The sequence below is a fragment of the Penicillium canescens genome, assembly GCF_028828765.1.
Source record: "Penicillium canescens strain IBT 15451 chromosome Unknown utg000003l_segment0_segment0, whole genome shotgun sequence".
Taxonomy (NCBI): domain Eukaryota; kingdom Fungi; phylum Ascomycota; class Eurotiomycetes; order Eurotiales; family Aspergillaceae; genus Penicillium; species Penicillium canescens.
In genome coordinates this window covers 1448494-1473092 of record NW_026703965.1, presented here as the reverse complement: position 1 = coordinate 1473092, position 24599 = coordinate 1448494, and the positions used below count along the sequence as shown (strand labels likewise).

The following is a 24599-nucleotide window of genomic DNA, read 5'->3' as shown; positions in this document are numbered from 1 at the left end:
GCGGCCGAGTGGATCCCGCGGAATATACTATTTGTTCCCCGACCATTCAAGTCAGATGGTTGAACTCAGCAGACAAACACTTTTCACCGAAGTCACGTACAGTACAGGCCCTGGGATAGACTGGAACTTGAGGTGCGGTGTTTGATTTGCAGGCGTAACTCACTAACGGCGGGCTCCCGATGGACTGACACTGCGAGAAGACAAGTGCGCCTGGCGGCATCAAAATTTATTTGGGCCTTCTATTTACTATGAACCACGTACCTCACCTCGAAGGGCCGGATGCGCTCCCGATCCCGCACGCATTCGATGAACCCTCATGGCACCCTCCACACTCTCCGTCCTTTGACAGTCATCCGCCCGACCCCCAGCGCTTCTCCGCAAACTCCCAGGCACCGTTACCGACTCAAACATACCCCGTTATACGCAACCATGAGCTACCGGGATTGACGCCGGAAGACCCGTACGGTCGCCCCAATTGCCTTCTCGCCCACGCGCCCGTGCATTTCCCGCAGTATCCAAATTTGCCTCACCCTAAATTCGGCCATCCGATGACAGGCGCGCCGCGCGAGAGATCCCCAGATGATCGTACTCACATGATCCACCCGCTTCCGGATCAGATCAATAGCGCTGGGTATACGTCTTCGTGGAGCCTTATGTCTCCAGCTTTACAGTCCATGACACCCGTTTCTCAAATGGCTGCTGTGACGCCGCTAGGCGGGTATGATTCGGCATTTTACCAAAACCAGATGTATGGATCGTGTCAGCCCAAGACTGTTAAAGCCCAGAAGGTTAGTTCATAGCAGTATGAGACCAATTTACTTCGGAGGATTATTGGCTGACGTTGGAGCTATAGGCATGCGGTAAATGCCGAGCTAGGAAAGCAAAGTGTGATGAGCGACGGCCGAGTTGCAGCCGCTGCAAAAAGAACGGTCTTGCGTGTGTTTATGAAGAGTTGTCGCCTCAAAAGCAAAATCGGTCTACCCAGCTGATACTGGATCGGCTCTTGCATGTGGAGGACCGTCTGGAGGTTCCTATATCGGAATTGCATGCGACCCAACAGAGTCATAAGTTAATGCTGCAAGACCTATTAAACAGCAAGAAACCAGCGCGGCCCATTCAAGCCGGTGAGGAACATCTTTTCGTCCCAAAACCGGCCGTCGATCATGACGGGCCTTTAAAAACAGACGTGTCACAGACCCAGGCCGCAGTAACTCGTATCCTGGACCCCGGGAGTCAGGATGTGGACACTTCTAAACATGGTCAACAGCTGCGACACGTAGAGGCGATGTACGAGGACTCGACGAACGAGCCCGAGGGGGAGCTTTCTATTCCCGTGGATCATGCTACAGCAGCTCACAAGCTATTGTCGTGGCCTGTGATTAAGAAACTACTTTTCCCCAAGGAATATGACGAGGATTATGTGATGCGATTGGAAGAAGAGCGTGGTCTTATCAGTATTTATGACCAGGGCGAGATCGCGTACACTGCTGATGGCAGCCGACTACCAAGGTATGGCGGCTTCGACGGTGTCCGACCCGATGAGGATGGTGCAGGGCCGGATTCCGACATTGATGTAGACAAGTTTGGTAACCTGAGGCTGGATGCCGCAACTGCTCATCGTTACTATGAAAGCTATCTCGCCAACATGTTCAATCTCCACCCGTTTCTTGAGCAGGGTGAACTCAACCTGAACGTCGATATGTTCATTCAATGCTATTGCCGCCCCAATTCCTCTCCTGCCACCAATCACATGCAATCAGCCCGTGACTGCCCGCCGCCAGCGAAACGGAAACGTTTCAAAGAGAATGTGGGCGAGTCCGTGGAGACTGTGTCTGACCCGCTGCGGCCACGCGTCGGAAAGAATATAGACAACGCCATGGTCATGCTGTGTCTGGCCCTTGGTGCGATTTGCGAAGTTCCTGCTCCTCTTCCCGGGCCTGTTATGAACCAGAGGATTGATTATCGCAGCCAGCCCATCCCTGGTCCCCTGCCGCCCCTTTCCCGGAACGGGGTGTATGCCGCCAATGATATTCTCTCGCCCTCAAACCCCGATTCAGCTATTCAGATGCCGCGCTCGCATTCTTCGTATGTGCTGCCAACGCAAGCTACTAGCCAGCCTTTCCCATCTATATTAGATCAAAGCCGAGGGAACCTATCAAGGCAATGTGTGTCAATCACGCATACAAGAAATCATCAGATCATTCCTGGCCTGGCTCTTTATGGATACGCTGCCGCAATATTAGGCCATCTTCAAGGTGGTAACGAGTTGGAACATGTTCAGACAGGGCTGCTGGCCGGACTTTACGCTGGCCAGTTGGCCCATCCTTTCCAGAGCCACAGTTGGATCTTCCAGGCCTCAAGGGCTTGTCAGGTGCTTGTGAGGTCAAAGCGGTATGAGAGACTCGAGGAGGGACCTGTGCAAGACCTCTATAATTTCGCTTACTGGACTTGTTTGCAGTTGGAGAGTGACCTGCTCGCAGAGCTTGACCTTCCAGCGAGTGGCATCTCGCGTTATGAGAGTTGGATAATTCTTCCGAAAGGAAAATTCACGATCAATCGTCTCCCGGACGATCCCAGCGCACCCACATCCGCGATGATGCTGTTCTACTCGGCTCAAATCCACCTGCGCAAAATCCTTAATCGTGTTCATAAATTTATTTACAAGGTAGAAAATCAAGGGCAAACACGATGGTCATCAACTGTCCAAGAGGCTCTGAGCATGAACCTTGGCCTCTGGCGCACGAGCTTGCCTGACATAATGAAGTGGGAAGACTCCGATGAGCCAGCCAATGAAATCAACGCTGCTCGCATGCGCGCCAAGTATTATGGTGCCCAGTATATCATCCATCGGCCTCTTCTCCACTACGCCCTGCACTATGGCCATACCGGTGCCAGCGTGGGCCTAGGCGATCATGCCTCAATGGAGTCGTCTAACTCGTCGCAAAAGGTGTTCCCCTCAATGATGCACCAAAGAAACAACCGCGCTAGTGACATGACGCCCATCTCTAGCGACAGGGGTTCCACGATAGCTGCGCCAGTCGCACATGACTGGACTTCCCCCAAGGTCCAATTACGCGAGCTTCCAAAGAAGCTTCGCATAGCCTGCAAAATCTGCATTGACTCTGCCATTCTGAGTTTGAAGGCTTTTGATGGCGTAGGCGGACATCGGTTGGTGGTTACCAACATCTTCGGCACAGCCCATGCGTAAGGATACTGGACCAAATGAGAGGAATCGCAGAATTGAAAGACGATACTAACTACTCTTTCCTTCTACAGGCAGTTTGGCAACATGCTCGTTCTATCCGCCACCTACATGTCCAGCCTACGCGAGCTCGTCGACGGAGAACTCCTCGAGCGCCTTCTCAGACGCACGATCGGCTTCCTCGTGCAATGTGAAAACATCTCTCCTACCCTTCGCGCCGATGCCCGCATCCTTTCTGAGGTCTACCAGAACATCTTCCATCGCGCTCCTGACATGAGCCAACAGTACTAAAGTCGGTTCACGTCAGTCAATACTGACGAGACGAATGTATCATTTAGAAAATGAGTTAAGCTGTCGACTAATAAATTACTTACATTTATTTACACAACTAGTTGAGAAAGAGGAACAGTGGTTACAACTTCCGGACCGACGTGGGGAGACCGTTCTTGCCTGGCGCTGATGTGCCTTGGTAACATTGAGGGACTGGACTTCAAGCTCTGAGATTGGCTGCCATTGGCTGGGACGTGTGCGAATAATTCGTCTTGAGCAGGCACCATCGATGGGAAGAACGAGTCCATGAATGCTTGAGCCTTTTTGCGTTGTCAACACCATGTACAAAGTAATGTGTTTTCCGCAGTACATGTTTAATAATAAGCAAGTGCGGTTGCCATGTCAGGCTAGTGAAATGTGGAAACTGTACAATAGTGATGGAGGACGAGAGGAACAAAAGGACAGAATCATGGCTAGCTACGCCCTGGGAAAAACGTGGCTGGGAAGTCGAAAAGTATAGTGTGTGAATTGAAAATGCTGAGGGCTCGTAATCGTTGAAATATTCAACAGACTTGCACGGGTAAATCGCATTTGATCACCAGATTGTTGAAGTGCCAATTTTGATGGCAACTTGAACGTATCACCATAGGGGATCGAAGCGAATAGCTGAGGGCATTGGCTTCGAAGATGGAATAGGAGCAAACAGGCTATCAGATAATGGCGGGGAGAATGGAGTGGTAGATTGGACGAAATGAACAATCCAGTTTAAAGTAAACAGTATTCATGTACTCTGTTCTACAGACGCTCTACAGTAAGGATCCCAAATATGACCATTTATGCCAAACTGTCAGGCCGGCCCCGTGAAATGGGTATGTGGAAAATAAATGTTGGCCTAAAACTAATTGACCAGATCGTCTGCCCGTCGAATCTCCACTCCACTCTCCCATGCAATTTGGTAAATAGTTAAACATATTTAATTACCAAGCCCCAACATTTTCTATCGGAAAATCTCATAAATGTTTGAGTTGGTTACTCGGTTCAGGCGTCCGCACCCGTCGAGTACAGTATAACTCTTTCATTACAACCCAAATATAAAGCAGCACTTCCCTAATTCAGTTGTACTATACACAATACTCATTGTTATGCAATCATGCAACCCAGTATACTAGCAACGATGCTCACTCTGACTCTGGCTACCGTCGTAGCGGCTGCACCAAGACGTGTTCTTAAAGTTCAGCCTGTCGTAGTTGATTCAAGATTCTTTTCCCGCGACTTCACTGGCGAACTTGGGACGCTCTCTGCTCCACTCCAACTTATCGCCTGGACACAGCTTAACTGCAAGGGGGATTTTGGTGTCACGCAGTTCACCGACTCGGTTCTGGCACGAAATATCTCCAACGGCTACGTTTCTCGCAGTTTCCAACTCAATCGCACATTGACACACCAGGAGCAATTGGATATATCCGTCACGGATAACTTCACCTCCTGGTATTCCAACAAAGATCAACTGTCTTACGAAAGTTCGTCCTGTAGCAGCTTTTGGCAGACCTACTACGCTATGAATGGGAGCACCTCATGCTATAACACGCCGCCATTTACCTGCCACCGGTTGTGGAACAACCCAGGATTACCAATGAATTGAATAATACCCAGAAAATAAAATCAAGAATGACATTCAAAATAGCTGGCCCGGACGCGAACCTCAATCAGTCTGCTGTCTGGCACCAAATGCGAGAAGGTTGCGACCGGCGCCTCATCTCTCATCCCGTGATTAGCAGCACATCCACATCCGTGGCACTATCTAATTCAGAAAATGCTCCTCTGGTAGGCAAGGTCGATGCTGGATCTGTTCCCAGAAAAACGTTGTTAATGCTGACCGGTGCTGCTCTTTGTAAGCACGGTCCTGACACAAGCGGGTCACGTCCGACCCCGTAGCCACAGCGTATTCTCGCTTGGTCACATCGCTAATGCTCACTGCACGAGCCATGAGGCTTTTGTGAGTGCACGAGGTGAATACAGAAACCCAAATGTCGGCGCAATAGTCCTTACTGGTACAAATATCACCTGTGACAAGTATGATGAGCTTCTGTCCCATTGGTACTTTCCGGAGTGGACAGGCGTAAGCCAGCACATTACGCGGGTCCGAGCTCTGTTTGAGACGATCCAGGCGCGGCCGGTTCAGCCCAAATGCTTTGGCTGCCAGTGCGGCATCTCTGGGGTCCGGCCCGAGGTCTGCACTGCGCCACTACTTCTTATGCGCTGGAGAGGAGTCTGGTCCGTTCCTTAAAAGCAATTTGCGTCATGACTCAGAATCATTATTCATTCACAACAATATTGAATTCCTATGAGTGCTAGCGTGTTTAAAGAGCAGAAAAACGACTGACAGAAATAAATCAATCAGTCGTTCCAGAGATGTCCATGCAACGGACCCAAGTAGGGAGGGTCACTTCGTTGATCAGTTGAATATACAACCATGACTAATGTGGAATGCCGCTGTCGATCAATTTTTAAGCGCAGGGCTTGTAATAGTTCTGAATGGAGGGAGGTCGAGGAATTTATCATAATCAGGTGCTGCCCACTTATCATGAACTAAGTTTTAACCACCAATTACCCTCAAGCTGTCTAGCAAAGATGACACAGGATACTACTACATCCCTCTCCCTCTGCCATGTTCGTTAATCAAAAGCCACGCTCGCATAATGACACGAAAGGACCGAAGGAAGATTACCTGCAGATACTGGCTTCGGCGCAAAGGAACCGCGATTACATGAACTCGGTTTACTCGAAGCTCCTGCTAGGCAGATGTAGGTAGGCCTGTGCACGCACTGGGGAGACGACGGATTCAGAGGTGCAGCATACTGTATTGGTAAATTGAATGATGTCAATGACTATGCTGAGGGATCTCCGGATATCTAACTTCCAGTAATGAAGGAGAATTGGTTAAGATTTTGCCTGATTGCAACTTCAAATTAAAACTTCATCGATCGAATATCCATGCAGTGGATTACTCGAGACTCATTCGTATTACCTAGCATAGCGGACATGATCAGTTCTTGTCGTACTGTACGTCTTTATGACGTGATACAGTGGTCATGTATACATGGGTATATAAGAATGGTCAAATCATAGTAATAAATTGTTAATTTTTCAACCGAATTCCGTCTGAATCGCCCTCATAATCAGGAAAGTTATTCACAGCAGACAACACTCAATATGGTGGTTCATCCTTCCGGTGACGATCAAGGCCTAGCCGACCCAATATTACTTGAAAAAATCGACAGGCTTTTCGCCTGTAATATTGGAAATTACATCGACCTGCCCCAACTGGTTGTAGTGGGAGACCAGTCAAGTGGCAAAAGCTCTGTTCTGGAGGGGCTTACTCGATTGGCATTTCCTCGAGACAGCGGCCTATGTACAAGGTTTGCAACTCAGATTATATTTCGCCGGTCGGAATATAGTGAGAGAAGAATTATGGCTTCAATAATTCCGGACTCCGATGCCGAGGATGCATATGCATCGAAATTGAAGGATTGGAAAGGAAAAAACCTACAATCTCTTGATACTAAATCATTTACTGAAATGATGACGGAAGTACGTGGTTGGAATCTATCTCTTGAGAGGCGATATTGACATCCATTTGTAGGTTCATACCCTTATGGGAGTTTCTCGTTCGAAAGATGATGGACTGCCTACATTCTCCAAACACGTATTGCAAGTGGAGATTTGTGGGCCGCAAGAGGACCATATTAGTGTGATTGATGTTCCTGGAATTTTTCGCAACGTAATACCCGGAAATTACGCGAAGGAGGACAAAACACTGGTGCGCGATATGGTACAGGCATATATGAGAAATCCTCGCTCTATCATCTTGACAGTGGTGCCGGCGAACGTTGATATAGCCACTCAAGAGATTGTTGAGATGGCCCACGAGCTTGACCCCGATGGCGAGAGGACACTTGGAGTTTTGACCAAGCCAGACTTGGTAGACAAGGGCGCGGAGGCAAAGGTCATTGATCTCATCAGAGGCAAAGGGATGCGAGTAAGGCTTGGATGGGTAATTGTCCGAAACCTTGGACAGAGCGAACTACGTGGAGGAGTTATACATCGAGACGCAGCTGAAGAGGAGCATCGCACAAGACAGCCTTGGACCGCTGTTGACCGTGACAGTTTCGGAATTGATGCACTAAAGATTCGTCTTCGAATGATTGTGACCGCAAATGCGCGCCAGGCTTTTTCATCAGCGAGTTGCCATGGCCCCCTTATACGAGAGCCTTAATCCAGCTAACGGTAGTATGTAGGTCAGATCTGAAGTCAGCAAGAATCTCAAGGACCGCCAATTTGGCCTTCGGTCTCTTGGACCGCAACGGAACACAATGGAGCAGCAAGTGCAATACTTGCTTGATATTGTTTCCTCGTTCCAGAACCTTACAACGCAAGCCCTGGGCGCAAACTACAGCTCGAATGATGCCTTTGAGAATAGTGATGCCCTGCGATTAGCTACTGGGGTTGTTACAAGAAATGAGAAATTCTCAGAGGATCTATCCAGGTGGGGCCATTTGTTTGACTTCAACAGTTCGTTGCCTCTACAGCTCAACGCTAGTGACACTGGCGTTGAACGTCAAAATTCAGGCAGACGGCTCCTGCCGTCAAGAAAAGTAAAGGACATTCCTGAAATCCAGGAAATTCTGCCAGAATCGTCAGATGTGTCCCCTCCTCTAGGTCATGATATATGCTCGTGGATAGGCGATGAATACCGCCAATCGCGAGGCTTTGAGATTGGAACGTTTAATCACGTGCTTCTGTTGAGCCTAATGAAGAAGCAGTCATTGAAATGGATATCCCTAGCAAATGGATACATCAGTGATACCATCACCATTGTTCATGGCTACATCACCAACGGACTGAGACAGGTCTGCACTGACAGAAAGGTGTTTGAAAACTTGCTTGCGTTCTTGATGGACAAGCTGCTCGAGAGATACCAGAGTGCGATCGATGAAGTTGGCTTTCTGCTTTTTGTTGAAAGATCAATAACACCAATGACGCTGAATCACTATCTTAATGATAATCTGGAAAACTGGTATTTGCTCGCTACATACAAGCATTTTTCAAGATGAGCTTACACGTCATAGTCGACAGAAGCGCGCAAATTCAATACAAGCAAAGAAAGCATTCGACAGTCCAGAGGGGAAGGTGGTCCGTGTTGATGATCTGAAACATCAGCAGAATATGAGTAATGCCGAGCATGCTGTCCAAGATCTTCAGGATATCCTGGAATCATACTACAAAGTCGCGCGAAAGAGGTTTGTTGACAGTGTCTGCATGCAGGCAACGGGGTATTATCTAACCCAAGGGCCAATCACCCCGATGGGATTATTATCGCCCTCTCTAGTCAGCAGTTTGAGCAGAGAACAGCTTGACGAGATTGCAGGGGAGGAGGCAACAGTAAAAAGGAAACGCGAGCAGCTGCATAAAGAGATAGCCGATCTTTCCATGGCAAGAGAGATTCTTTTATGAGCTTTATTTTACGGTTGAATTTGTGCTTCGGGGAAGTCGTATGGGAATCGCTTTTGGGGGAAAGCTTTTTCATGGAACGGAACTGATTTTGCTGTTGATGTGTTTTATACTCGGCCTCTCGATTGGTCGATATATTTCAGAGCTCCCATGTCAAAGCTTTCATATATAATTCCACAACATAACCTGCGAAGGAATATTAGGTCTAGGATGCATAATCGAGTATTTTCAATAAAGAATCATAATCTGAGTCTTAGCCAATTAATATCCTATTTATTCTCCACTCCCTTTGCCTCTTACACACTCTGCTTAACAAACCAGCGAAGAAGTACAAGATCAAATGTTTCCTGTGAGAAAGTAAGCCATTCCTAGTGAATCTGTATCTTGCAAGACCTTCAAATCACACATGTCCAGCCAGTAGGATGTATATAGAACCATTCGCGAGATTTGGAAATCAATATCGAGATGACACATTTCCATATGACACTCCGTTAAACTCCAAGTCAAAAAGCAATAAAGCTGAGGTAGGTGTCACTGTTAAAGTGTAAGGGATTTTAAAGTATTCAACCCCTTTGGAGTTTCGCTTTCTTTGAAAGAGCTGCCGAGGGACTTTGCTAAGGTCAGTTTCCAATGTGCAAAGTCGAAGGACTCCTGCCTTGGTCAACATCTTATAGCCAGTGTCAAAGTTCAGGCTCAAGGTACTTACTATCACAACGGAATTCCGGCGCTCTCTCGTCGTTGCAGAAGAACAAATCATCTGTAAAGTGTAGTTTCTTGGCTCGATCTACCCTGACTGTGCGGTAGAACCCGAATTTAATGGGCTGGCGTTCGGATATCTTGGCAGACTTTCTCATGTTAGTCTTCCCTAAACGAAACCCATTTTCAGCTCACCAACCTTATTAATGTACCAAGTCATGTTGTTATGCACGACCCAGTCTTCTTCAAATTCCGACCAATATTTGTCACGTTTGGGATGGCGGCTTTCATCAAACTGTGTGTTGGCTGAAACACCGTACCAACAACGGGAGATTCGGGTTTCCACGCGATTTCCTTCTAGTCCACGGAGAACCGCACCGCTAGTTGATATTAGGAGCGAGAAACAATTTGGCAGATTTCTGTTCTTACCTGACAACTGCCGCCCAACTATTTGGTTGTACAGACGTGATATGGTTCAGTTCCTGATGAACGCTACTGCAGGTGGCAAGGACTTACGCATTTGGGGGCTGCAATACTGTGATAGAAGGAGTACTGCCCTTCAGGCGCTGGAAGAGATATTTTGAGGACCCAAACCCCCCCACAAGAACGACAGCCTGCAATTGTCAACAAAGTCCGATGTGACAGGGCTTTGTTTTACCTTCGCGTTGAGTCGGAGATAGGCAACCTTCTCAAGCTGCGCCCGTACCAATTCTTCGACCCTTGACACTATCGGCTCAAAGATCTCTTCGATCTCAACACTGGGCAGGAATTAGAAAGGTCAAGTAGAACGATCAGTACGGTAGACTCTGCCGAACTGACCCTTCAAGTTGAACAAATCCACCATCTATATTCTTGTCAGGTTGATCTGCTGCTCCTGGAAGCGGAATGAAATGATCCACGTCTAGAAAATCGCAGTCAGATTCTTCACCAAAGGTAGGCTTGACCATGTCCCTCCAAAAGCAAAGAGCGGCTTCTTTAGACTTTGTTGGGAGAGATTGATAATTCTCCAGACCTACTTTCTTCATCAGGAGGCGTTCGTATCTCTCATCAAGTAGAAGAGATCCGCAAACGGCCCCTATATAAAAAGAGGTGAGAAATTTAATGCCATTCTCAGTCATCTTAAATCTCACCTGTGCCCTCTGTGACTTCTTCCAGGCTTAATGGATCGAGGTCTTGTATTTTATAAGAGATTAAGTCCTAGATGGGACGTTAATAGTTGCCCCATTTAGTTTCTGGGTTCGGTGCTTACCACAGTCCCACCACCTGCATCGCAAACCACTAGAACATCATCTTTCTTTCAACAAATCAGAACTATGCTATAGCATTCAATAAGAAGTCCCTCACCGTGATTGAGTTTGGCTGGATTGTCCGCAGTGAATGTAGAGCGGCAGCTTCCGGCTCCGACACAAGAGAGATTTGCTGGGAGTCGATACCGGCCATTATAGCGGCTCGAAGTGTTGCATCTTTTGCTTTGTCGGACCAAACAGCAGGAACAGTAAGCACAAACTTGAGCTCCATTGAGTTCGCGGCGTCCCCGAAGCGTCGTTGAAGCGTATCCCTCACATGTAAAACAAGATGTCCTAGATACTCTCCTGAGGCCTGAACAGCATCTTTGCCGTATTGTGCCAGCAGGGCCTTAGAGGCCAGAGACGGTGCATATTCCTTGCCCTGGCTTTCGTCTAGCAAAAGCTTGGAACCGCGGATGACTTCGCACAAAGGACCAACTTGATAACCCCACTTTGAAACTTCTTTCTCGTACGAGATAATAGAAGGAACTTTTAACGTCGTGCCTAATTTCGAATTAACAAATTTCTCCTACAAGATCTCTCGGCGTGTCACTTGCGATTTCCTCCTCCGGGCCAGCTGGACACGATTTCGATGTCTTCAGAGCCGCCTTCAAGCGCCCAAGAAATCCTAAACGAGTCAACATTTGTCAAAAAAAATCATAAGATATGAACTCCCGGGAAGCTGAAGTGGCTCACCCGCTGAACGTTGTTCCAAAATCAATCCCTACGACAACTCTAATTCCTTTTCCCATTTTGATTGCGTTATCATCAAATTGAGAGCTTCAGTAGCCTCTGCCAGGTGAGCGGTTGCAATAGTCGTTCCTAACGGGCTTTTACGAACGTCCGACTCTCAGTAAGCACCGGAAACGCTCGCTCGCCACCCTCGTTCGATGATTCATTGAATGATGCAAACGGCATATTGTCACTTGCGCTATCAGTTAGAATATTTAACAGGCAATGTTCAGAAATATTTCCTTGTGTAACTAGCTTAAATCCTGGGAATCATTGTTCATTGAAAATGCCTCCATGGACTTCATTATTCTCGCCCCGAACCCCTAGGTCAAGCCAAAATAATTCTTCCACACATGGTACGTTTCATTTCCATTATCACACTTACATGGTGCTAATTTTCGGCGCTGCTGCGGTTTAAGCCGAAGGCACTAGACTGGATGCATTTCAAAAGACAAGGGAAGAACTTGATTACAGTTGTTATGAAGAATTGGAGAGGCAGCGCAAGGTATGAATAAGTCTGCGCCAATATGTGATGAAAGTGCTTACAATATAGGCAGATTAATCGGGAAGTAGGATCACGTTTGGCATCTTGCAGGCACGAGCTCATTCGTGTCCAAGAGCAAATACGTCGGAAGGACGAGCTTTGTGCTCAATTAGAGGCAAAAAAAACAGCGTCAGAAGAACAACAACACCAACAGCTAACCAGCTTGTGTGGTAAGATCAATACACTTGAAAATGATCTACAAGTGATCAACGAGGAAGAATGCGTTAGGAAATGGCGAAGACTTCGACTGAATCTTGATCAATGGGTGAAAAGAAATTTCAAAGACACTGCAAAGCTGAGCCAAGTTGATTACAGTGCTATCCTTCAATGGATTGGCACCACTGCAGCCCATAAAAAATCTCTTGTTGCGGGTAACTCTCATCAGCGTTGGGCGATTCTTCAAGCCTGGATAATGAAAATGCTAAATGATAGTATTTTTCTTCCATATTATCCTGGGCTAAGTGAATATGAAAATGAGCTTTTCCTCGAGCTGGATCAACTGATATCTGAGCGAAGTACGTGTGTTCTTCCTTCAAAGAGCTTCACTAACCGTTTTTAGGCAGCGTTAATACATGGAGACACTGCAAATCAGGAATTAATACGGCTCTCGGTACTATCACGGAGCCGTCAAATGCGATGCTAGTAGAACAACTTGTGAACCATGTCGAAAGCAAGCTGGGAGAATACGCATCAACGGCGCCCAAGATTCGTCAGCAGCAGCTACACAATATTTTCAGCCAATGTGCTGATTTCAAAATAATGTGCAACCAGCAGCCACAAATCTATAGATTTGTGTCATCGCCATCTGGACATACTGTTGACATGACATGTATGACTGTCACTGGAAACATCGACTGTTCTGAGACAACAGTTGCTCTTTCTCTGTGGCAGTCTCTTTGGAAGGAGGAACATCCCGGAAATCTATGTTGTTTAGAGCCGGAACTGATCTGGTCTACTTCTCGCTGAATATCCCAATTTCTAATGTCTATCGTAGGGCAAGAGAATTATCTAGAATGAATATCCTTCCCGGGTGCGTGCATCTGCTCTAAGCTCTCTTATAGAGAAGAAATCCTCATGGCCTCCGCTGGGGTTGCACGGTCATGAAAGGCCACTCGCCCTTGGAGGCAGAATTCCCGCCGCAGGAGTTCATCGCTCCTCAATGTCTGAATCCCTTTTTCGACAATGTTGGCCACCTTGTCGCGTTTGAAGCACCGCAAAAGTCCTTTTGAATAAATTGGCCGATTTTAATGCTTTAGACAACATGACCGAGCTTGAAGTGGACGATTGTAGAATACGTCATAAGCGGAGGTTTAGACATTATGAACGGGGGCCGACGTATTCGACTCCGGCCGTGCCGATACGATTCTGATTAGAGCTAATACCGAGTTCTTATCTTTGCCACTTGAGCATGACGATTCGAATTGCTCTGCATGATGTCACGGACTCAGTCGCATTTACGTTGAATATATATTTTGTGCACAGCAGCAAGGTACAGCAGCAAGGTGAATGGAATTCTCACATTTTCAAATGCCACTTTGAATAAAATCGGCGAACCCGACTTGATGGACGCTCAGGAAAGTCTCATCCAGCGACTCCGCAGCCCGAACTCGACACAAGACACCCTCGTCGAAATCATCAGCCGGTATTTGACTCCCGATGAAGCAGTTCCGATAATTCAACAGTTTTTGTCCGACGACTGGCTCACTAATGGACAAGTGCTGTGGAGCGGCGTGCCACGCAATGTTGCACAACAATGGGCCGAAGACCACCAGATGCAAACCCTGACCACTGCAATGGGGCCTTTAATGAGGAAAGAATGCACTCAATGCCGCAGGAAGGAGATTTCCGCCCAAAAATGGAGTAAATACATTCATGGGGCTTCAGCAGTCTTCGCGTGGCGCATAGCTCAGGACCAAACAGTCACGCTTTTGTCCCCTCCACCACCAGGAAGATTTCACCCAACAGGCTTGTCGTTTTTTCAAGTGATTGAAGAACCAATAATCAAAACGCGGTCTGGGCAAAATGCGCTATGCCGCATAATGATGGTGCATCCAACAGTAAAAGGAGCTGCAGACTTCCCTTACGAAATATGGCCGAACGATGAAAGCTTCTTATGGATTGAGCGATTCGGTATGCAGCCAGGCCCGAGAAAATGGAGACAAACAAAGCAAACCGATGGAATACCGCATTCTCAGAGTGCTGAGGCGACATCAATTCAGCCTAGCGGGCTGGCTGCCGAGTCAAGGCTATTGGAAGACAGACAAGTGAGTAGAAGATCCCATCCTGCTGTCACTCCCGCAGGTAGTTACATGGCATTGCATCTCGTGTACTGATTTTGCATACAGTTGATCTTCGTTGATCTATTTGCCCCAATATTCAAAGCTCTCATTATATTATGCGCCCTGAAAGTTATTCCGGTATTGACTTTAGGAATCTTGATCTGCCGTCTCTTAAGTGTTGTGCACTTGGACCTGCAGGTCCCATATGAGGGACCATCTTGCACGGTCAATTTGCAGTTTCAACAAAAACTGTCGATTTGGAGCTGTGAGCTGAAATTTCTTGGTTATATTCTCTTAGACATTGTGGATGCTGAAGACCAATCACCGTGCTGGAATCAGGCCGCGGACCTGGCCACAGTAGTGGATGCGCTCAGGCATGCTTGTTCCAGGTCTGATGGAATCCTCCGCAAGGCATTAAGCAAGAGGGGGTTGACTTATTTTGCCGAATCGCTCAAGAAATTGAGGCAGATCCACAACGCTACAGGCCATTATCGCTACTACGACGAACTGCAAATGATGGCACTCCGAGAAATCAAAAAGGAACTCAGCAGCCAACTCCAATCAGTCATCTGGATATTGGCTCCGAAAGTCGATAAACATCAGGTATGAACCCTGGTTTTGTTTGGCATTCTTTTGGCTTCTAATGGTAATTTTCCTAGGTTGAATTGGATGTGGGTATCTTGTGTACGCAACATGACAATCTCCAGACATCTCGGATAGAGAAAATTTTTGTCGATGGTGAGCCTTTGCTACGCCAGCGTCAACGAATCATCTATGAATTGGCCAGTGAGAGATGTCACACGGGATGAGAGTGCATCAAAACCACCTAAGAGAACGTAACATTTTGCACGGCCTTCACTCATGATATGGCTTCTGCCAGCCTTGGGCGGAAACAAAATGTATTTTGATCGGCTTTTATGCCGTGACTGCTATTAACACTATGTTGGACGTCGTTACGGATTATTCGTTTGACTAGGCATCATGCAACACTTTCAGTGTGTTTCAACACTGTAGAAAATTATCACATGAAGGGCTGCCTAAAACGTTCATCTCAATTTGACGTCCCTTCAGCCAATGCAGCTTACCTTCGGGACGTCATTGTCCTGGATACGTTCCCAATGGTAACCGATGTTTTCATGGATCGCCTGGGCAAAAAGGACCAAGCCCAATTCGTCGACGAGGCTTTAAAGCTTACAGTCCAATGTCTGCGATGCTCTAGGTGACAACCTGCACAGCTTTGGCACTACTACCTGGCACAATCATCCAGTGGCTTACCGCTACCTCCAGCGATTAGACAGACACCTCTTTGTGGTTCTCGGGATCATTACTCAATCGAGCTGATCGTTTCAGGAAGCTAAGATCTGTCCTTGGGAAGGCATTTGCTTTCGCTTACTAGCTGGGTTCTTTTTCTATTCATTTGCTTCTATTTGGCATATGGCGGTTTTCGTGCCGTACGACGCTTCCAGCGCAGCTACTGTCGGATAACTTTTGATCCATCCAGTTTATAGTAATCAACCAGAAACAATAGCCGTGCTCTTTGCTTTGGCTCCTCCGTTGTGAAGCCTAGGTCCTCCATTTGTATACCTATCCTGTCCATGCTGCTAGACGTAGATAAAAGGGGAGACTTATGAACGTAATAATATCCTTAGTCCGCAAGCCGGACGTGATTTTGTAAAGTTCGAAAAAGGAGAATAGAAATAATTCTTTCCTGAGCTCCACATGGGCGTTGGGGAAAAGGGGGGTTCACTTCTTAGTAGACCCTGCAGTTCTCTGATGGTTACTGAAGACAACTATGGTAAAAAAAGTCCGATTCGTGGGGAAGCTTACTGTAAAGGGTTTTACTCAGGCGGGGTTCGATTTTTTACAATTGCATTGCCCGCGCAGTAAATGTTATATGAGGCAATTAATTAATGGCAGGGAAGGGTGTGTAGAATTGACGAATGAAAAATCTGCTCAACCGGGGTTTGAACTAAACAGTTTTCTGTATTTACCCATTTACATATAACAAGTTCAATTTTTCCTAACACACCAAACCCATTCCAACTAGATGGCAAAATATCCATTGCTAGCATTCAGTCTGGAACAAAGTTAGCTACATCCTCCTTTTCCGTTATTTGATGCCAATTTAGTGAGATGATTTTTCGTCATGCTCAGTGTCACATAAGGCAACCAACAGTGGCCCCAGTGAATGTGGACAGTAGCTAGATACTAGGGTCTTGATGATTGATTATCGAATAATGATTTTTGTCGAGCTGTGCTGAGTTCCGATATTGGCTAAAGATGTCCAGTACTTAGAAGCTGTGTGCTCGCATGAGAACTGCCCGGTCTTACAGGATTTCAAAAGTTGCTGCATTTTCAGTAGCCCTACTAGCCCCACGCGCCGCAATTGTCCAACCTCGTGGCTGGAACTGTTCGCAATCGGGAAAAAGCACGATGGCATGTCGGTGACATATTCCTTCCAGTATTGTGTGTCGACAGTCGATGTCCTAGCAAGGCCTGCTATGTAAGTGCTGTACAGTGGGGTGATGCTATTTGACAGCTGGTCTCATACGCCACACACCACTCGCGGAAGAGGATTGCTAGCGACGCCGCATCAGTAATGAATGGCATGACTGATGTCAATCTTAATGAATACTTGTCCAGACATGGTTTGGCACACAGTCAGCTGATGAAGGAAACCTCCTTCACACTAATCAGGGGGCGACTGCGCACGAAGAATTGAAGGAGGAGCATCGTCACAGGAAACCATCCGAATTCTGGCCGTTGCAGACTTGAGGACGACCCGATGGTCGTCTTGCTCTCCGCACACAAAAATACTTCGTAAAGCCGCGTGGCGATCTACCAACACTTGCCAGGCTATCTGCAAATTGCCAATCTCCACAGATCGAGAGCATCTCAGTTTGGGTGCGTATATTTGGCTCGGTGCACAGTAGTTTGATTGATCCGGCACCTCGGAGCTGGCTCTTTTCTCCCCGAAGCCCCAAACTCCCGTGAAGACTGAGGGGTAGTTAATTGATCATGGAGATCTAGATGAGTGAACTATCTCAAAGATGGTTTAGCAACGATAAGTCCTCCCTGCTCAGCGGAACAGGCGAATTCTGAAGTTAAACCAGTTGGGAATAGTGAGAATCAAGACCACCAGCCAGAGCCGACTGTCCCGCCCGAGTACCAGTCCGGAGACTGCAATGGAAACAGAGCAACGGCTTAGAAGACATTTTCGATAGATGGAGATGCAGGAAATGTGACAATGCGACTTCTTCGAGACAGCTAGAGTTTATTCAAAGATCTCCGCCTTGAATATTGGGTCGAGCATGTGTTAGGAATGCCCTCAGCAGCCGTAAGTCTTTTTGAATCTTATCACCACAGGCTTGGCTTTTCATTGTTCTGCTTTCTGTGTCAAGCTCCAGGGGAACTGGAGAAGTACCATGGTGTGGCAAAGGTTTGTTACTCCGTTAAGAACCATTTGTGGCTTCCGGTAAAACGGTTTGACATCAACAGAAAGTTCAATGATGGTACCTTAATGGGGTTAGCGAAGGTATACAAGGTGTTCCTTTTCATATGTTCTGACTAACCCAGGTAGGAGTTTTACCATCTACGAAATTTCTTTTCGCTTTCTGCTGTTCTAGCGGGAATGTCAGAAGCAGGGATCAAGATCCATCCGGCTCTTGCTGAGGTTGTTGATGCCACAGGAAACTACCGTCGATATAGGCTCAAACTACACATGGAGCCTTCTCTTTCATTCTTATACCCTTTGATTAGAGAGCTGAGAAGAGGGTACAACGGAGCTTTGAGGGGGCATCTCAAGTTTCATTCACTATGGCCAGCATCTTCAACATCTTGAAAAATCGTGGTAATGCGCAGCGCTTTCGGAAGTGCAGCACCATCGTATTGTAGAAATGTATCTGTCGCAACAAACCTATCTCTTATTTTATACAATACAGTACTGTACAATAAGACATACATTTAAATCATTACAGTACAATAGAACTCGGTGATTATACTTTCGAAAAAGCTTGAAGCTAGGCAACTACTTAGAGATTGTAGGGCACGTGGTTCTGGGTAAGAATCACTGATACATTCCATCAAGTCAGCCAAAAAAGCTTGTTGTGTCTACTTGAGCTCGACATGATGGGGCAAACAAAAGCTTTCATACGGCACTGGGTATATATTTCTGGTAGGTATTAAGTGAAGGTTTCAGGCGAAGTCCGCGGATATCTGTCTTTTATTACACCTACAGACGGATGGATGGATGGATGGATGGATGGATGGATGATATCATTTACCCTGACCTCTCGCAATTAAGCGATATACAGGCTACCACTATTGTGTAAATACATGATTGTGTGTTCCAATGAGATTGTTCCAAAACTTCCTGAACGGTGAACTTTGAGCCTCACCTGGTAAGGCCTGTCGTGGCCTTTCTGCCGTTTGCGGTATTAGGCTGCCCTCATGGCGCGGCTGTGGGAAATGTACGAGTGAGACAGACAGCAAGCGTCCGATTTTCGCTGCATCTCTGTTAGGAACCGCGAGAACGCGGGCAAAGCAGAGGCTAAGAATCTGGACAGTGATTGTGTGACAGATGCGGTTTTGTTCCGAGTTCGTTTGATTGAGCGTTGGCTTGTCTTATTCTCGAGCTGGAACGGTGACGGTTTATTGTGAAAACGGAGGTGAAGATCTTCAATTGTGAGTATGGGGTTGGCGGGAAGAAAAGGTTCTTGCACTGGAGGAGACGGTTGCGGTATGGATGTGACAGGTCGCTGGAGGACGGAAGCATAGGTTGTTTGTTGGTTTTGGGGCGAGGAAGTGATGGACGGTATCGTTTGATGAAGCTGGGGAGATTGGGCTCTTGGAGGTTGTTGAGGCTCTGGGTCTATTATGGCGGGTAGCGGATTGGAACGGCAGTCCAGGTTGGTGTTTTTTGTACTGGAGTCGTCTGTAGTTTGTGTACTGGAATCGGCGGTAGGAGTTGACCGTTTAGGGGAGGAGAATGCGGTGGTTGAGGAGGGGGTTTGTTGTGAGTTCCGAGGTGGTGTTTCAAATCGCACGAGATTATCTGCCATATGCAGTCTTCCTCGTGCAGCTGTTGCACTTCCTCGAACGGGGTGCATTGGAAGGTGGATAAGTGCTTGGTCGATTGGCAGGCAAAACAGCATGCCACATTGCTGACTCCTGAAGGTCGGTAATAGAAGCCATTCTGGGCCAGTTGGAGCGGAGTGGCCCCAGCAAGCACTATTCCTTTGAACGAACGAGCTCGGGCTGTGATGGTGGAGTAATCGTAGGTGATTGAGACGAGAAAGTAATCCTCCTCATCGTGAGAATCATCCTCGACGTGAGAATCGTCCTCATCATGAGAATCATCCTCGGCGAGAGGAAAGTCCTCAACGTTGGGGTATTCGGGTGAGATTGTGGGGTTTGCGGCTTCGGAGGTGGGAGATGTGCGACGGGTTGGGGGTTTGGAAGCTGGGGGTTCAGCCCCACCCGCTGGCTTCTCGTGGTCATCCCCATGGTCCAGGTCGCTCTGGTACAGTAGCGACCGTTTTCCTGGATATACAGTTGTGGATCGGCTGCCCAGATACAGTAATGTTCTACACCTACAGACCCGCTCGAAATCAGTTTCACCACTCTCTGTAGTTATTTGTCAAACTCTATCTTGCATAACGCTATACCTATTATGGTTACACTACCCCTGACCCACAATCTTGGCAGTTGTTCAGTACGGTAATAAATAATCGTATAAAAATAGCTATCGTATCATAGCTGTATGGTCTATGCCCTGTCTAGAACCACTAACTTGCAAACATACCAAATAGAAGGGATGAAAGAGACTCAGTCGGTTGTCTGGTCTTCTTTATACCTCTTATTCTTCCCTTCGACCATCGACGCTAACTGCACTTCACTAACACTCTGCATAAGCGAATAACTACGTAGATATAACACCGGTGGGTTAAACGATTACTTTATAAACGACTTGCTTACCCTACAAGATGCTAGACTCGTTGGATCCCACTCTCCGTTAAACCCTAAATAGCCAAAGTTTGCTAAAGTTTAACTCACTAGGAAATTAAGGATAATGATTAACCACTCCTACCCTAACGGTGATAAATCTCTAGCTTAGGAGGCCGATTTTCTAGACCAGGATTCGCAATACGCCACCCTCCGAATATGGATCAGCCCCTAAGCAGAAGGTCAATGCTTTCCGACCATATCCCCACAGTATTGCAGATCTAGCTACATTACTCGTTACTCCATTATCTCATCCTAGCAGTCGCTGTCCACAGTTTCTGTCTTGGCTCGTCCCGGCGCAAGTACAGTTACGTAACTGAATCTGCCCTCAGTAGCCGCCTGAATTGCGGTCAACGATCTACTGTGAATCTTGCGTTGGTCTGTCGATGTTTGACCCCCTATGTCTAGCTGAATGATTGACACGTTCGTCCGAGCACCCGTATTGGCATTTGCCTTGTGGTGGCATAACTCAATAGGGTTTAATGTATAGAAACTAGAATGGGTGCATAAAACCTCTTTTCTATTTGGAATTTTGGATATTTCATATATAACTTATACTAACGAAGAGACACATCCCTTCATCCTGAACAAGGTAAGCTCTTAGGAATCCTGGAGATCCGGTTTTCGGCGGAATTCCATACTGTCTGTACTCATAAAGCAGGGATCGACTAGCTTCAGATCCCATTTGTCTGTAAGTCCTACAACTAAATGTGCTAGTAGAGCCGGAAACACTCGAGCCAACGCAGCACAACAGGTATTAGAGGCGGGTTGGCATTAGCTGAGTAGAAATGAAAGCATGATTCTCTGTGCGACAATGTATGCATGTAGTATTGAATTTTACGGTAATTCTAATTGTGCGCACACGGCGCAGATAGGGAGAAAGATCATGGCACAATCGACAACCATGCCTATGATTGGAAACAATGGCTACTATCAACTTCTTGCCTCATCTACTTTGAATACGGGTGATCATTCCAGGTTTCTAAGATACAGAAATTTGTTTACCGTACTATAGTAAGATAAGTAGTCTCCCAATCAGTGCCCACACCGCAATATCAAATTCAGTCGCGATCTACAGATGTCATATCTATGACGTAGCCCATGCAGCCTAGGGTGGTTACTAGACCCATTCCAATGTGAATGTCACGAGGAGGAAAAGAGACAAAAAAGAAAAGACACCCAAGTAGCCCAATATCCTTGATTTCTTAGTACCAGAATAGCCTCCCCTCCATATCCCTCTAGTGACTCTCTTACAACAAGTGATTGGTTCTAGATGCTACGTCTGAATATTGCATACAGTCGATCTCGAAATCGCCTAAACCAATATGAGAAACTCTTTCCTAGCCCCGCTGCCAAGGCCCTAACGTAAATAATCTACTAGGCGGGCCGCACTAAGTTAAGGACCACCGTGCAGTGCACCTTGTACGTTATAGTAGACCCCTCCGTAAGATTACACCCTACGCTTTGAATGTGGCGTAAATATCGATAGTCACTATATTAGACAAGGGGCATATTACGGCGGCCCTTAACTTAGTGTGACCCGCCCAATAAATAATTTGCGCTAAGGCCTTAGCAGCGGGACCAGGAATGAGTTTCTCAGTGTGTATTGCTTAATGCGATTTCGATCATGACTGACAGGGTAATTAGCACCATGTGCAAGATAGAACTCCGTCGAAAGCCTGATGTCTAGGGTTCATAAGAGTTCACCTTGTTCAGGATGAAGTGATATATTTCTTCGTAGTATAAGCTGCCTATGAAATACCCATAGACCTAAAGAGAGAAGAGGTTTAGCCATTTTGGTTTCTATGCTTCAAAGTTGTACTAGTTATATTACGTCGCTATATTGCACCTTCGACATCATTTATCTAATACAGACTTAACTAGAGAGCCGTGGTCAGACTATACTATAGGAAAAGACGGTGAGGGACAACAGTGGTCTCGAGAAAGTTTATATCTATGTTGCATGAAAATTAGGTTGATATTATCCAATGGCGACGTAGCTGTCTGACTATAGTACATATAATACCGTAAACAATGACATTTTAAAATGGAAATATCGATACGGCATAGATGCAAATCGGTTTGATCTAGTGCCTGTGGAGCCGGGAATTATAGGTGCTAACATTCGTACGGCCAATTCTTGGTCAACTAGTTTAGTCACAAATTTATTGTGCAGAGTAATTATCTTACTCCTCGCTTCCTATGAAGTGATACTGCCTGAACTTATACAGCCACTCTGCTTACAGCTGCATATACAGAATTATTTTCAAGACTATTGGTCATGGCCACCTAAGAGCCTTTGAGAAATAAGAAGATATAGAAGAACATATGTCTATATATATATGTATATGATCTATGCTCCTTGAGTAGTTTGGTTAGTCACGAGCGGTGGAAAGTCAGACAAATATCGTCACTCTTCTTTATCTCTATCTCCCAAAGCACACTTATTATTTATCTTATCATCGAAAATGAAGCTCGACTTCGCCCGTATTCTTTCAAGTTCTGATTTTGACTGTCTCGATTTTCATGATGGAAGAAAACTGAGTCAACAAGACAAGATAAATGTTACTCAAGCTCTACGCAACATTCTATCCTTGCTGCTAAAAGATATGGGATATTAACACCACTATAGACCTATTGACAAGAAGGTTCGGCAAAGTCTTCAAGTTTGGTGTGATAAACATTTGATGCATTTGTTCCCTGGCAAAAGTCATATGTTGTAAGCGGTCATGGACTCCGGTGCGAGCTCCGTAGAATACTATTATACTGCTTGTCAACACGAGACCAAGCTGGCCATGGCCATTTTGACGACAGTTTTTTTAGCCACCGATGACAATGGTATTCTGACACCGGATGAGCGCCAAAGTCTGACGTACTTCTCTTTCAACTATTAGCAAAATATGCCTACAGTGGATGACTGGTGTAAGGTCCTGACCGAATGTCTGAGAATGTCTGCCGAATACTTTGGGTCGCAGGACCCACTTGTGGGAAGTTTGTTCGCGAGCAACTATAGCGCGTTTATAGACTCTTGCGCTCAGGAGATCCGTTTCGAACATGAACTACCCGTTCATCTTGGTAATCATGGGCTATCGCATCCATCCTCGGAAGAGTGCTCGGTTAAATCATTTCCCGCCTATTTCCGCGGCTCAACTAGTGCACCACTAGTTTATCTCGTCCCAATATTCAAGGTTTCTCGAAATGAAGAAGTTCCTCTACGCCTTTGGACCACCGTGATACCCCATATCAATAAGTTTATTATCTATATCAACGATTTGCTATCTTGCCCGAAGGAACTTCTCGCCGGAGAGACATAGAACTATCTCTCCTTGCAGACTCAAGCCAAACGACAAGCAGGCAGGCCTACCAGCTATATATCCAAACAGAACAAGCTTTGGACGTTCCGAGACACACTGCGTGAGGTGCTTGAAGAGGTATAGAGGACGACCTTCGCGCTGGATTAGGTCTTTACAAAATGTATTCGGACGGATATCTCTTTGTGCTCTTCCGGCATAGATAATATCAGTGGTAGGGCCTAAGGTGTAAAGGACGAAGATGATCAACGCATTTAGTCAGCTGCTCGGCTTTGGACAAGCTTCAAGTATGGCTACATTTCCTGGCACATGAACTGCAAGCGATATAGTCTAGAGGCAATTCCCTTTGAGGAGTATACGCCTAAGCCCGAAGAGTTATTCTAGTCGAAACACAAATCCCTGCGCCTTGCAATGCTAGCACTAGTGATTCTTTTGACTCTCCCAATAGTCAAATATGGTACTATTGCTCTCTGGAGCTGGCCCAATGTCATGTGTCCACAAACGATCACGGGGCCGAATTAGAATTCAAAGAGGTGTTTAATTCATTACTGCTTATCATATCATGAATATATTCAAGCCTAGATTTGGCTAGATTGGGATATAAGGTTCATTTTAGCACCTATGTGGGTGATTGGTCGTCAACGAAGACATTTAGGCGTGCTAAGAATGTTAAACGTAAGGCACCGAGGTAATAGCTGTCCCGCTGAAACAGATAGTAACATATGCCTAGCTTACAATTATCCGGTATTTCGCGATAAAAATTAA

The 24599-nt window shown here is 46.4% G+C and overlaps 5 protein-coding genes across 5 annotated transcripts; 3 read left to right on the top strand and 2 right to left on the bottom strand.

Annotated features, from left to right (window-relative positions):
- Positions 1-248: 248 nt before the first annotated feature.
- Positions 249-3526, top strand: N7446_004004 (uncharacterized protein; the record flags this gene model as incomplete). The annotated part of the gene is made up of 3 exons (XM_058512753.1): positions 249-788; positions 854-3204; positions 3277-3526. 3 exons carry the CDS (start codon positions 249-251, stop codon positions 3491-3493), a joined length of 3108 nt encoding a protein of 1035 aa, XP_058374082.1. The 3' UTR covers positions 3494-3526.
- A 1747-nt stretch (positions 3527-5273) lies between these two features.
- On the bottom strand, positions 5274-5459 carry N7446_004003 (uncharacterized protein; the record flags this gene model as incomplete). The annotated part of the gene is made up of 1 exon (XM_058512752.1): positions 5274-5459. One exon carries the CDS (start codon positions 5457-5459, stop codon positions 5274-5276), a length of 186 nt encoding a protein of 61 aa, XP_058374081.1.
- A 1484-nt stretch (positions 5460-6943) lies between these two features.
- N7446_004002 (dynamin family protein) lies at positions 6944-8986 on the top strand (the record flags this gene model as incomplete). The annotated part of the gene is made up of 4 exons (XM_058512751.1): positions 6944-7063; positions 7116-7712; positions 7771-8549; positions 8602-8986. 4 exons carry the CDS (start codon positions 6944-6946, stop codon positions 8984-8986), a joined length of 1881 nt encoding a protein of 626 aa, XP_058374080.1.
- Positions 8987-9603: 617 nt separating this feature from the next.
- N7446_004001 (Hsp70 family protein) lies at positions 9604-11609 on the bottom strand (the record flags this gene model as incomplete). The annotated part of the gene is made up of 11 exons (XM_058512750.1): positions 9604-9638; positions 9690-9828; positions 9879-10059; positions 10109-10126; positions 10196-10293; positions 10338-10437; positions 10499-10754; positions 10810-10876; positions 10929-10973; positions 11024-11469; positions 11519-11609. The coding sequence occupies 11 exons, from the start codon at positions 11607-11609 to the stop codon at positions 9604-9606; spliced, it is 1476 nt and encodes a 491-aa protein (XP_058374079.1).
- Positions 11610-13803: 2194 nt separating this feature from the next.
- N7446_004000 (uncharacterized protein) lies at positions 13804-15329 on the top strand (the record flags this gene model as incomplete). The annotated part of the gene is made up of 3 exons (XM_058512749.1): positions 13804-14505; positions 14587-15123; positions 15228-15329. 3 exons carry the CDS (start codon positions 13804-13806, stop codon positions 15327-15329), a joined length of 1341 nt encoding a protein of 446 aa, XP_058374078.1.
- Positions 15330-24599: the final 9270 nt, after the last annotated feature.